Source organism: Manis pentadactyla, chromosome X, assembly GCF_030020395.1.
Source record: "Manis pentadactyla isolate mManPen7 chromosome X, mManPen7.hap1, whole genome shotgun sequence".
In the NCBI taxonomy this organism is placed as follows: domain Eukaryota; kingdom Metazoa; phylum Chordata; class Mammalia; order Pholidota; family Manidae; genus Manis; species Manis pentadactyla.
The window spans coordinates 102,249,827-102,264,200 of record NC_080038.1 but is presented as its reverse complement, the minus strand read 5'-3'; the positions used below and the strand labels follow the sequence as shown (position 1 = coordinate 102,264,200).

The 14,374-nt window shown below is 36.6% G+C and overlaps 1 protein-coding gene across 1 annotated transcript in view; it reads right to left on the bottom strand.

Moving 5' to 3' along the window:
- The window catches only part of RADX (RPA1 related single stranded DNA binding protein, X-linked), an 82,767-nt gene that overhangs the window by 13,396 nt on the left and 54,997 nt on the right, over positions 1-14,374 (bottom strand). The window contains 1 exon segment of the mRNA XM_057495380.1: positions 4,088-4,267. Coding sequence (XP_057351363.1) covers positions 4,088-4,267 — 180 coding nt within the window.

The following is a 14,374-nucleotide window of genomic DNA, read 5'->3' as shown; positions in this document are numbered from 1 at the left end:
CCAAAGCAATATACAGATTTGATGCAATCCCTATGAAACTACCAGCAACATTCTTCAACGAACTGGAACAAATAATTCAAAAATTCATATGGAAACACCAAAGACCCCGAATAGCCAAAGCAATCCTGAGAAAGAAGAATAAAGTAGGGGGGATCTCACTCCCCAATTTCAAGCTCTACTATAAAGCCATAGTAATCAAGACAATTTGGTACTGGCACAAGAACAGAGCCACAGACCAATGGAACAGACTAGAGAATCCAGACATTAACCCAGACATATATGGTCAATTAATATTTGATAAAGGAGCCATGGACATACAATGGCGAAATGACAGTCTCTTCAACAGGTGGTGCTGGCAAAACTGGACAGCTACATGTAGGAGAATGAAACTGGACCATTGTCTAACCCCATATACAAAAGTAAACTCAAAATGGATCAAAGACCTGAATGTAAGCCATGAAACCATTAAACTCTTGGAAGAAAACATAGGCGAAAACCTCTTAGACATAAACATGAGTGACCTCTTCTTGAACATATCTCCCCGGGCAAGGAAAACAACAGCAAAAATGAGTAAGTGGGACTATATTAAGCTGAAAAGCTTCTGTACAGCAAAAGACACCATCAATAGAACAAGAAGGATCCCTACAGTATGGGAGAATATATTTGAAAATGACACATCCGATAAAGGCTTGACGTCCAGAATATATAAGGAGCTCTCACGCCTCAACAAACAAAAAACAAATAACCCAATTAAAAAATGGGCAGAGGAACTGAACAGACAGTTCTCCAAAAAAGAAATACAGATGGCCAACAGACACATGAAAAGATGCTCCACATCGCTAATTATCAGAGAAATGCAAATTAAAACTACAATGAGGTATCACCTCACACCAGTAAGGATGGCTGCCATCCAAAAGACAAACAACAACAAATGTTGGCGAGGCTGTGGAGAAAGGGGAACCCTCCTACACTGCTGGTGGGAATGTAAGTTAGTTCAACCATTGTGGAAAGCAGTATGGAGGTACATCAAAATGCTCAAAACAGACTTACCATTTGACCCAGGAATTGCACTCCTAGGAATTTACCCTAAGAACACAGCAACCAAGTTCGAGAAAGACAGATGCACCCCTATGTTTATTGCAGCACTATTTACAATAGCCAAGAATTGGAAGCAACCTAAATGTCCATCAATAGATGAATGGATAAAGAAGATGTGGTACATATACACAATGGAATACTACTCAGCCATAAGAAAAGGGCAAATCCAATCATTTGCAGCAACATGGATGGAGCTGGAGGGTATTATGCTCAGTGAAACAAGCCAAGCAGAGAAAGAGAAATACCAAATGATTTCACTTATCTGTGGAATATAAGAACAAAGGAAAAACTGAAGAAACAAAACAGCAGCAGAATCACAGAACTCAAGAATGGACTAACAGGTACCAAAGGGAAAGGGACTGGGGAGGGTGGGTGGGTAGGGAGGGATAAGGGGGGGAGAAATAGGGGGGTATTAAGATTAACATGCATGGGGGGGTAGGAGAAAAGGGAGGGCTGTACAACACAGAGAAGGCAAGTAGTGATTCTACAACATTTTGCTATGCTGATGGACAGTGACTGTAAAGGGGTTTATAGGGGAGACGTGCTTTAGGGGAGAGCCTAGTAAACATAATATTCGTCATGTAAGTGTAGATTAGTGATACCAAAAACAAAGCAAAAAAAAAAAAAGGGCAGTTCCTGTGTGGTAACCTCCAACGAGTTCTACACAAGGGTATAAAGGGCATATAAAAGTGTAGGCAAAGGGTCTGTTTGTGTTTATACAGAGGATCAAAGCCTAATTGGGCTACCCCGAAAATGAACTAAGATACGATATGAAAAAGAACTTCCAACATCTGCACCCTCTGGAAGACTCATGCCAGAAGATGATCATCAAAAAACCCCAACAAAGATCCACGCACTGCTACAGCTGTAGATGCACTCATCCCACCAGTTCCTGGACCTGCCATGGGAATGAGGAAGGAGATATCTAAGCTGGCCTGTGCATACAGTAAAACAACAAAATTGGACTGGATCTATACTGTTGGAACTCAACCAAGAATTTGGAGAAGTGCAAATTGTAGCGCTCCAAAGTCTTACAACTACAAACTATTTATTGTTAAAAGAACATATGGCATGTGAACAGTCCCCAGGAATGGGTTGTTTTAATTTGTCTGATTTCTCTCAGACTGTTCAAGTTCAGTTGGACAATATCCACCATATCATAGATAAGTTTTCACAAATGCCTAAGGTGCCTAACTGGTTTTCTTGGTTTCACTGCAGATGGCTGGTAATTACAGATATGCTTTGGTTATGTAACTATACTCCTATTATGTTAATGTGTGTGTGCAATTTAAGTAGTAGCTTAAAACCTATACATGCTGAAGTTACTCTACAAGAAGATATATCAAAGAAATAATCAATCTTCCCATGTTTTCTTCCGCCTGCTACTTCTATAGCTTTTCTTCTTCCTTCCTAATTACAACCCTTAAATAGAATTCGTGCCTCATATCAAATTTACCGAGTATCATAATTCTTCCAAGTGGTAAAGATACCTCAAGACAAATGCTGGGCATAGAAGCCACAGGGCATAAATATGCAAAGAAGTAAAAAGCTAACTTTTTCAAACAATAAGGCTTCTCTCTCACTTACCAACTTCACATTTCCCTGTATGGCCCCGGAAGATGACTGGTTAGCCAGAGACGGGTAAGATTCCTCAAGGGAGGAACAACCTAAGACAGGCACAGTCGCAGGGGGGCCATCAGGTGAGAAATTGGGGATCAACAGAGGTGAGGCTTAGAACCTCACCCCCCCGTTCTGAGAGAAATCTTCTGCATACGTGGATGTTTTATTGCCCTGGCCTAGCTTGGATTAACACATAGTCTACAGGCACACACCTGATCATCTACATGTGCTCTCTTACAACACTAAACTATGTTTTCTACCTTTATCTTGTATCTACCTACCACTTCAGCAATTTATTAAAAATAATAATAATAAAGAGAGAAATGTGGTATCCACATATAAATCAAGTATAAAAACCAAATGAGTATTCATATTTGAACTGACTGTTTATAGTTCATAATGCATGAGCAAAACCGAAAGTTTCTGTGATGACTGCCCTTGTACTGTTCACTATGTAACTTATTCATTATGTAAGAATTTGTTCTACATGTAAAAACTTGTTTGTTATGCCTCAGAAGATTGGAGACTGACAAAAATTAGGCTTGGGGTGGAATAATGATTGTGCATTGAGCATTGACTCCCCTATACAGAATTTTATTGTCGTTAACAACCATTTGATCAATAAATATGAGAGATGCCCTCACAAAAAAAAAAAAAAAAAAGGACAGACTTCCAATGGTAAAATAAATTAGTAACCGGGATGTAAGGTATAGCATAAGGAATATAGTCAAGATATTGTAACAGCCTGGTAGGGTGATAGCTGGAACCTAGAATTATGTATATAAATGTTCTACCACTGTGTTGTACACTTGAAACTCATGTAATGTAATACTGTGTGTCAACTACCCTTCAATAAAAAATAATAATTAAAAAAAAAAAAAAAAAAAAAAAAAAGAACAAAGCAAAAACTGAAGGAACAAAACAGCAGCAGACTCAGAACCCAAGAATGGACTAGTAGTTGCCAAAGGGAAAGGGACTGTGCAGGGTGGGTGGGAAGGGAGGGAGAAGGGGAATAAGGGGCATTACGATTAGCACACATAATGTAGCGGTGGGGGGCACACAGAAGGCAGTATAGCACAGAGAAGACAAGTAGTGATTCTATAGCATCTTTCTATGCTGATGGACGGTGACTGTAATGGGGTATGTGGTGGGGACTTGATAATGGGGGGAGTCTAGTAACCACAATGTTGCTCATGTAATTGTATATTAATGATACCAAAAAAATGTGTATATATATATATCCTCATTTACAAGTCTCAGGGTACATTTACCAAATAACCCTTGAAACTATATTAAATATTAAAGCTAGAACTGTTTAAGGTTAGGACTGCTTACAATATTAATTATATTGTCTGAGTGAAAATAATACCGAGAATGTCTTACCTGCAAGAGCTCTTGAATGGCAATCTGCCATGGCCAGTTTCTGCCTGCGGATACACACAGCTGTAATTCATGCAGGTTAATAACGTGTCTATTTGTGACGTTTGGAGATCTTCTGGACAATACATGGGTAGGAATGCAACATCAGTTGCTATCTCATGGTTCAGACCTGTTATAGAAAAATCACACTTTATTAAAATTTTGTTAATCTTTGCTAAAAGTAGCCTGAACAAATCCAAATACAGTCTTTTTCTTGGATATAACTCCCTTCAAAAGGACTGTTTATTTATTATATACGATACTGCTTTCTGATATAAATAACATGTGAACAGCAAAGAGGGAACTACACTGAGGTGAAAGACTCTTCAATTTTGATTATTCTCTATCATCAAGTCAATTTCTCATTTATGCACAATTTACCCAACACATTTAGTTTCTAAGGAAAATATAATTTCTCCCTTATACTTAATGACATTCATTCAGCAAATAACTATTGAGCACTTATTATGTACCAGATACTGTGACAAGGAATTTGGTGAAATAATATTTTAGTTGACATCTTTGTCATATATTAATTGACTATATAACTGTAGGCTTATTTCTGCACACTCTCTTCTGTTCCACTGATCTATGTGCCTATTTTTGTGCCAGTGCCATAATGGGGGAGGAAGATGGGTGAAATAGGTGAAGGGGATAAAGAGGTACAAACTTCAAACTATAAAATAAATTAGTCACAGGGATGAAAGTACTGCATAGGGAATACAGACAATAATACTGCAATTTATTTGTATGTTGACAGATGGTAACTATACTTATTGGAGTGAACATTTACTAATGTATTTAACTGTTGAACCACTATGCTGTACATCTGAAATGAATATAGAGAGGTCCAGAAATAAACTTACACATATACGGACAATTAGATTACAACAAAGTCAGTAACAGACAATGTAGGAATGACAGTCTCTTTTACAAATGGTACTGGGAAAATTGGATAGCCACATGCAAAAGCCACTATCTTATGCCATACACAAAAATTAACTCCTAGGTATATGCCCCAAAGAACTGAAAACAGGGACCCAAATACCAGCTCACTAATGTTCACAGTAACACTATATGCAATAGCGAAAGGAGAGAACAACTCAAAGGTCCATCATCAGATGAATGGATAAACAAAATGTGGGGTGTGTGTATGTGTGTGTATTTTGGCCATAAAAAGGAACAAACAGGAACTTTAGATACACAGAGTGCCAGGGATGTGTGTGCACAGAGAGAGAACCATGTGAGGACACAGCAAGGAAAGACAGCCATCTGCAAGCCATGGAGTGAGGTATTGGGTGAAAACAAACCTGCAGACACCTTGATCTTGGCCTTCTAGCATCCAGAACTATGAGAAAATAAATTTCTTTTGTTTAAACCACCCAGACTGTGGCATTTTTTGGCAGCCAAGGCAAACTAATACAATTGCCTAACCCAGCTAGAATACTGAATCCACTAAATTAAGACAGGATGTAGGTAAATGAGGTATCTATGCTGTATTCCTGGCTTTTATCATCATCGACTTGCTTCTCTGACTCTAGAGTTGTTTTTCTTAAATTGTCCTCCACATAGTGGTCAGAATAAGCTATTAAAATTCAAATCAAATTATGCCAACCACTGCTTAATATCTTCCAAAATTTCTTCCTTAATTTCTAGAGAATAAAGCCCAAATTCCTTCCTATGGCATACTAGGTCCTCCAATTATGCTGACCTTTAATATTTCTTCAGCCATTAAACTATTCCATGCCTCACACTTTATGCTCCAGCAACATCAGAACAGTTGGTAGCTCCTTGAGGTTTCCACGAAATTTCTTATCTTTGTACCTCTGAAAACTGTTCTGTGCCTGTATATACTTGGCTAATTTGGCAAGTCTCTACTCATCTCTTAAGAATTAGTTCAGGGATCACCTGTACATGCTATGTTTTGAACCTACCTTTTATTCTTTCTTTTTTAAGATAGAAAAACTGAAAAAATGCAAAGACTAGCATAGTAAATGCCAGTATACCCAACACTTGGAATTACACATCTTCAGACTTTTATTTTGCTCTTTGCTTCAAATATTTTCATGCTTTAAACTTTTTTATTGTGGAAGTTTTAAAACTATAAAAGTAGATAGGAGAGTACAATGAACCCCACGATATCCTTGAGATATCATTTCATTCATAAACACTTCAATATGTGTCTTTAAAAGATAAGGACTTTTTAAAATAAAATAAACATGATATACCTCCTAAATTATTCATAATAAAAATTTAAAAACATTATCAAGTATTTTGTTGAAATTTCTCCCATTGTCTCATAAATTATTTGCATTTAGCTTGCTCATGTCAGGATGCTTCATATTAAACCTGGATAAAGTAATAAAATAAATAGAACATTGAAGTTGTGGTTTAAATTTCCTTTTTCACTCTTCCTGATCACATTCCCCTCTTCTTTCCTTCCTTAGAGGCAGCTGATATCATTAATTAGCTACATGTCTTTCTAATCCAAAGTAGACTCCTGTATACATCTATGAAAACTAATAGTTTGGTTTTGGATGTTTTCCGAAATATGCACAAGTGCTATTACAATATTTGTTCTCTTGTGATTTTTAAAATGATTATTACATTGAAACTTCTATACTCTTTCTGTTTTACAACTTTATTTGTAGTTTTCTTTTTTATTCTTGATCAGTACTGCTACACATTTCCCTATTGTGCAAGTTTTAAAAGACCTGGCTTTAGGTTTTGCTGTTCTCTATTTTTTGTTTTATATTTCAGTAATTTATTTCGAATTTTATTATCATATTTTATTGTAGCTAAAATGCTGTGAAGTGTAAAAACACCATGATTTTATGGGCCACTAACAAAGACAGTGACAATTAAACCATGATGTACAATTTATTTTGGAATATGTGTTCTAATTTCAGAGATGTTAAAATATGCAAAAATGGATACCTTGGAGTTGATGACATACAGAGTATCTTTCCATATTTTTAGTTTAATTTACTTTTTTCCCTTAGATTCTTTTAATTTACTGAGACTTGTCTTATGGCAAATATGTTCTATCTTGGTAAATGTTCCAAGTGTACTTGAAAAGAATATGCATTCTGCCATTGTTGGATAGAGTGTACTATAAATATCAATTAAGTCAAGTTGGTTGATATACCAGGTTAGTTACATTTTTGAGGTTATTTTTTTTAGATGTACATACATTTATGAGTTGTCACCTTATTGATGGAATGCCATTTTTATCACTCTAAATTGTTCTCTTTATCCTTTCAGTTTTTGCCTTATATTTTATCTCATATTAATATTGCTCTATCACCTTTCATTTGTTTAGTATATATTAGGTGTATTTTTTTGCCGTTTCTTTATTTTCAACCATTTTATGTAATTTTGCTTAAGTGTGTCTCTTATATACAGCATATAAGTAGATTTTTAAAACTAGTACCTGAAAGTTTAACATGTTTACATTTATTTAAACTGTTGTTGATGTATTTGGAATTATTTCACTCAAGCTATTTTGTGTTTTCTCTTAATCAGGCTTTTTCTTTCCTTTTTTCCTTTTTTTCTCCCTTCCACTGATCTGATCAAATTTTTATAATTCCCTTTTTTTTTTCTGGGCTGCTGAAGAAGTTAGACCTTCTTTATCTATTCTTTCATCATGCCCTTAAAATTTTAACTTTCATGTTTAAATATTCAAACTCTACAGTTCATCAATCTTTCTCCATAACAATACAGTGATCTTAGAATGCTTTAATTCTTATTTTTCTACTAACCTTATTTTAAACAGTATTTTACTTTTACTTTGTATCCAATCCCATGAAGTTATTTATTAATTTTTACTGACTATGTTTATATTTACCAATATTTTACCAACTTCTTTGCTCTCTATTTCTTCTTGTATTCTTCTACTTCCTTTTGGTTTCATTTTCCTTCTTTCAGAATTCTTTAGTAATTCATTCACTGAGACTGAGAAGTAACTCTCAGAGACTCTGAATATCGAAAAATATATTTCATATTTATGCTTATGGTTTTTTTAGTCAGACACAGAATTCTAGGTTGGAAAATACTTTCAACACTTCGAAGACATCATTTCATTATCTAAGCCATCTATCATTAGCTGATAAGAACTATTCCAGTCTAATTATATGTCCTTGTATATAAATATGTACTTTTCTCGGTAGTTTTTAAACATTAACTTTTTTGATGCTGTGCAGGTTCAATATTATATGTCTGAGTACATATTTATTTAATTTTTCTGCTCAGGAGTCACTGTGATTCATCAATCTAATGATTCATATACATCTTCATTTTTGAAAAAATACCTCTTCAAATATTGCTTCTTCCTGATTGTCTCTATTCTGTCCTCCTGGAACTTGTATTAGACATAAACTGGACCTTCTGACCCTACCCAGCACATCTCTTAACTTCTCTTTTACCTTTCTAATCTTTTTTCTAATCTCTGGTGTGATTTCATGTGTACCTATATTGCAAATGCACTAATATCTCTTCATCTGTATTTGCTTACTCTTTATCCCATCATATATATATGTATTTATCTATTTTTTTTCAAATATCCCAGTTCTTTTTCATGTTGATCTCTTCTTTAGTTATGCCTTCTATTAATTTCTTTAATGTTTTTAACACATACTTACTTTAAAGCCTCTTTCTGAGTATTCTAGTATTTCTAGTTCCTGGTATATATACAAACTTTCCCACATACTATATCTCATCATATTGCCTCAGAGAAATTCAGTTCCTTGGGAAGTTTCTAATATTTTAACCATGAATACATTTTCGGTAGGTATTTTCTTTGGGAGTCCAAAACACCCTGGATTATAAGAAACCTCGCCTTAAGGCAGTTTCATAATTACTTTTGTCAAAACTGGGGGTGATAGAAAGTAACATTCTGGGAGAAAGATGGCAGTGTAAGGAGCAAGGCAGAAACCTCCTCCCAAAATCACTTAAAATACAAAAAATACAGCAAATACAACTAATCCTGAAAACAACCTGAAGACTGAAGAACAGACTGCCTACATCTGGGAAGAAGAGAAGTCTTCACAGAAAAGTGTAAAGTGGCAAAGCCATGAGCAGGTGGGACCCAAGCCTTCCCCACACCCCACCTCACAGGTGGGAGGAAGAGGAGCAGAGCAGGAATGGAGCAGAAGCCCATGACCACTGAACACCCAGCCCTGGAAATCTGCTCTGGCTCTGGGAGCATTACATGGTGCTCTTGAGTTCAGTAGCACTGGAAAGCAAAGGCGGGGAAAATACATGGAGAGACTGAGATTTCAGCTGCTTGTGCAGAACATGTATGATATACTGGCCTCCCTGGGACCAAAGAAAAGCAGGCAGTTTGAAGGACTTCCCAGCAGCAAGAGGGGCACTAGAAGGTGAAAGATTACACAGAGCTCTCTGCTCAGGAGAAAGGGAAGGGGGACACCTTCCCAGCCTGTTCAGCCCAGAAGGATGAGAATTTTTAGGAGCTTAAGATGCTCCATCCCCCTGGCTGGCAATGCAGCCCAGAGGCTCCCCACTGTGGTACGCAGACTACTGCTTCTTCCTCCTGGCAGGCACAGGTTCTGCTTGCCTGCCACTACTGCCATTGTGGCAGGCTGGCTGGCGGGTGGCTCCACCCATGGCAGCTCCAGGGGTGCAGCACCCAGGCTCCTCCCTGCATGTGTGGCCCATTTGACCTGGTAGTAGAGGCAGCCATTATAGCTGGGAAGGCAGGGAACCCTCCCAGATGAGCTCTTTCCTCCCAGCAATTGCTCGTCCTGCTGTCTAGCAGCCCCCGCCACTGTAGCAGGTTAGAGGGAGGGAAGCTCTGCCTGCAGAACCTCCAGCGGCGCAGCTCTGAGCATTCTCCCTGCTTGCACGATCCACTGACAGCACACACAGTCCACCTCAAATCAGATCACTACAATAAATGTAGAAAGATGACAGACCCACTGCACACCACAAGCTGGGTCTCCCACAGAGGAAATTGAGCACTAGAGGGCACCTACTACACAAATCTATTATTCCATAGGAAACACTAAAACAGAACGAAGAGGCAGAGGAATTTGGTTGAAAACCTACAAGAAAAAACACCAGAAAGAGGGCTTAGGGAAACTGAAATCACCAATATTCTTGATAAAGATTTCAATATAAAAGTCATAAACATGCTCACAGACTTACAGGGAAGTATTCAAGATCTCAGAGAGGACTTCAACAAAGAGATAGGAAACCTGAAAAAGAGCCATTTAGAGCTGAAGAATATAGGATCTGAAATGAAACGTACAATGGAGAGATTTAAAAGTAGATTAGAAGATGTAGAGGAGACTGTAAATGAAATAGAGATTAGAGAATAGTGAAACAAAAAAGTTGGGGCACAGAGAGAAAAAAAGGATCTCTAGAAATCAAAGAATAGTAAGAGAGCTGTATAGCCAATTCAAACAGAACAATATTTGCTTTATAGGGGTACCAGAAGAATAAGACAGGGACAAAGGAACTGAAAGTCTCTTTGAGGAAATAATTGTGGAAAACCTCCCTAATCTGGGGAAGGAAATAGACACTCAGGTCATGGAAAACACAGAGCTCTCCTAACACAAGGAACACTAGGAAGACAACACCAAGACATATAATAATTAAAATGGCAAAGATTAAAAACAAAGAGAGATTACTGAATGTAGCCAGAGAGAAAAAAACGATCACTTATAAAGGAAACCCCATCAGACTATCAGCACACTTCTCAGAAAAAACCTAATATACCAGAAGGCAGTGGCATGATATAGTTAATGTAATAAAACTGTAGGACCTCTAAATAACAATGCTCTACCTATCAAGATTATCATTTAAATTGGAAGCAGGGATTAGTTAACAATTCCCATGTAAGAAAAAATGGAGGGAATTCACCATCACATAACCACCCCTACAAGATCTCTTACAGGGACTGCTCTAAATGAAAATGCTCCTAAGGCTAAATATCTCTCACCAGAGAAAACAACACACAGTAAAGTTAGTAGACCAATTAATTACTATGAAAATATGAAATTAAATCAACTACTCACAAAGTTAGTCAAGGGATACAGAAACAGTGCAGAATAGGGCACTTAATATATAAAGTGTGGAAGAGGAAGAAGGGGAGGAAAAAATACATTTAGATTGTGTTTGAAATAGAGTAATCAGGAATTTAGGATAGATAGTAAGGAAGCTATCCTTGAACATTTGGTGAACACAAATCTAAAGCTAACAATGGCAGTAAGTACATATCTATCGATAATCACCTAAAATGTAAGTGGAATGAATGTACAAATTAAGAGACAGAGAGTCACAGAATGGATAAGAAAACAGGACCCATCTCTATGCTGCCTACAAGAGACTCATTTCAAACCCAAAGACATACAAAGACTAAAAGTGAAGGGATGGAAAAAGACATTTCATGCAAATAGGGGGAAAAAGAACAAGTAGAATGTACTTATTTCAGATAAAATAGATTGCAAAACAAAGAAAGTAACAAGAGACAAAGAAGGACATTACAAAATGATAAAGGGGTCAGTCCACCAAAAGGACATAACCATTACAAATATCTATGCACCCAATGCAGGAGAACCTACATATGTGAAACAAACAATAACAGCATTAAAGGGGGAAATAGAATGCAATGCATTCATTTTAGGAGACTTCAACACACGTCTCACTCCAAAGGACAGATCAAACAGACAGAAAATGAGTAAGGAGACAGAGGCACTGAACAACACATTTGACCAGTTGTACCTAACAAACATCTAGAGAACACTCCACCCAAAATCAGCAGCATACACATTCTTCTCAAGTGCACATGGAACATTTTCAAGAATAGATCATATACTAGGACACAAAGAGAGCCTCAGTAAATTCAGAAAGATTGAAATTGTACCAACCAGCTTCTCAGACCACAAAGGTATGAAACTAGAAATAAATTATACAAAGAAAACAAAAAAGCCCACAAACACATGGAGCCTTAATAACATGCTCCTAAGTAATCCATGGATCAATGAACAAATTAAAGCAGAAATCAACCAATATACCAAGACAAATGAAAACAGCAATTCAACAGGCCAAAACCTGTGGGATGCAGTGAAGGCTGTTCTAAGAGGAAAGTATATAGCAATACAGGCTTATGTCAAGAAAGAAGAACAATCCCAAATGATCAAAGTCACAATTAATGAAACTAGAAAGAGAAGAACAAATGATGCCCAAAGTGAGTAGGAGAAGGGACATAATAAAGATCAGAACAGAAATAAATAAAATTTAGAAGAATAAAACAATAGAAAGAATCAATGAAAGCACAAGCTGGTTCTCTGAGAAAATTCACAAAATATACAAACCCCTAGCTAGACTTATCAAGAAAAAAAGAGAGTGTACACAGAACGAGAAATGAAAAAGGAAAAATCATAACACACACCATGGAAATACAAAGCTATATTAGAGAATACAACGAAAAATTATATGTCAACAAACTGGACAACCTTGATGAAATGGACAACTTCTAGAAATATACAACCTTTCAAACCTGACCCAGGAAAAAACAGAAAGTCTGAAGAGACCAATTACCAGCAATAAAATTGAATCAGAAATCAAACAACTACCTAAAAACAAATGCCCTGGACCATATGGCCTTATGGTTGAATTGTATCAAACATATAAGGAAGAGCTAATACACATCCTCCTTAAAGCATTCCCAAAAGTATAAGAGGAGGGACTACTTCCAAACTCATCCTATGAGGCCACCATTACTCTAATACCAAAATCAGACAAATACACCAGAAAAAAAAGAAAATTATAGACTAATTTCCCAATGAACACACATGTAAAAATATTCAACAATATATTAGCAAACCGACCTCAAAAATACATCAAAAAGATCATCCATCATGACCAAGTGGGATTTATTCCATGGATGCACAGATGGTACAATAGCTGAAAATCAGTATTATACACCACATTACCAAAAAGGACAAAAATCACATGATCATCTCAATAGATGCTGAAAGAGCATTTGAAAAATTCAACACCCATTCATGATAAAAACTCTCAACAAAATGGGTATAGAGGGCAATACCTCAACGTAATAAAGGTCATATACCACAAACCCACAGCCAGCATCATACTTAGATTAGGAACAAAACAAGGATGCCCACTCTCACCACTTTGATTCAACATAGTAGTGGAGATACTAGCCTCAGGAATCAGAAAAACCAAAGAAATAAAAGGCATCCAGATTTGTAAGAAAGAAGTTAAACTGTCAACTGCTTGCAGATGTCATGATATTGTACATAAAAACCCTAAAGATTTCACCAAAAAATACTAGAACTAATAACTGAATTCAGCAAACTTGTAGGATACAAAATTAATACAAGGAAATCTGTTGCATTCCTATATAGTAACAATGAACTAGCAGAAAGAGAAATCAGGATAATAATTCCATTCACAGTTGCATCAAAAAGAATAAAATACCTAGGAATAAACCTAACCAAGGAGGTGAAAGACCTATACCCTGAAAACTACAAGACACTCATGAGAGAAATTAAAGACACCAATAAATGGAAGTCTATCCCATGCTGATGTATAGGAAAAATTAATATTCTCAAAATGGCTATCCTGCCTAAAGCAATCTACAGATTCAATGCAATCTGTATAAAATACCAACAGCATTCCTCAACAAACTAGAACAAATAGTTTTAAACCAGAAAAGACCCCAAATAGCCAAAGCAATCCTGAGAAAGTAAAACAAAGCTGGGGGGGGATCATGTTCCATAACTTCAAGCTGTACTACGAAGCCACAGTAATCAAAACAATTTGGTACTGGCACAAGAACAGATCCATATATCAATGGAACAGAATAGAGAACCCAGATATAACCACACACATGTATGGTCAATTAATATACAATAAAGAAGGCATAAATATATACAATGACTAAATGACAGCCTCTTCAACAACTGGTGCTGGGAAAACTGGACAACTACATGTAAGAGAATGAAACTGGATTATTGTCTAACTCCATACACAAAAGTAAACTTGAAATGGATCAATGACCTGAATGTAAGTCATGAAACCATAAAACTCTTAGAAGAAAACATAGGCAAAAGTCTCTTGAAAATAAACATGAACAACTTTTTCCTGAACACATCTTCTTGGGCAAGGGAAATAAAAGCAAAAATGAACACATGGGACTACATCAAGCTAAAAAGCTCCTGTACAGCAAAGGGTACCACCAAGAGAACAA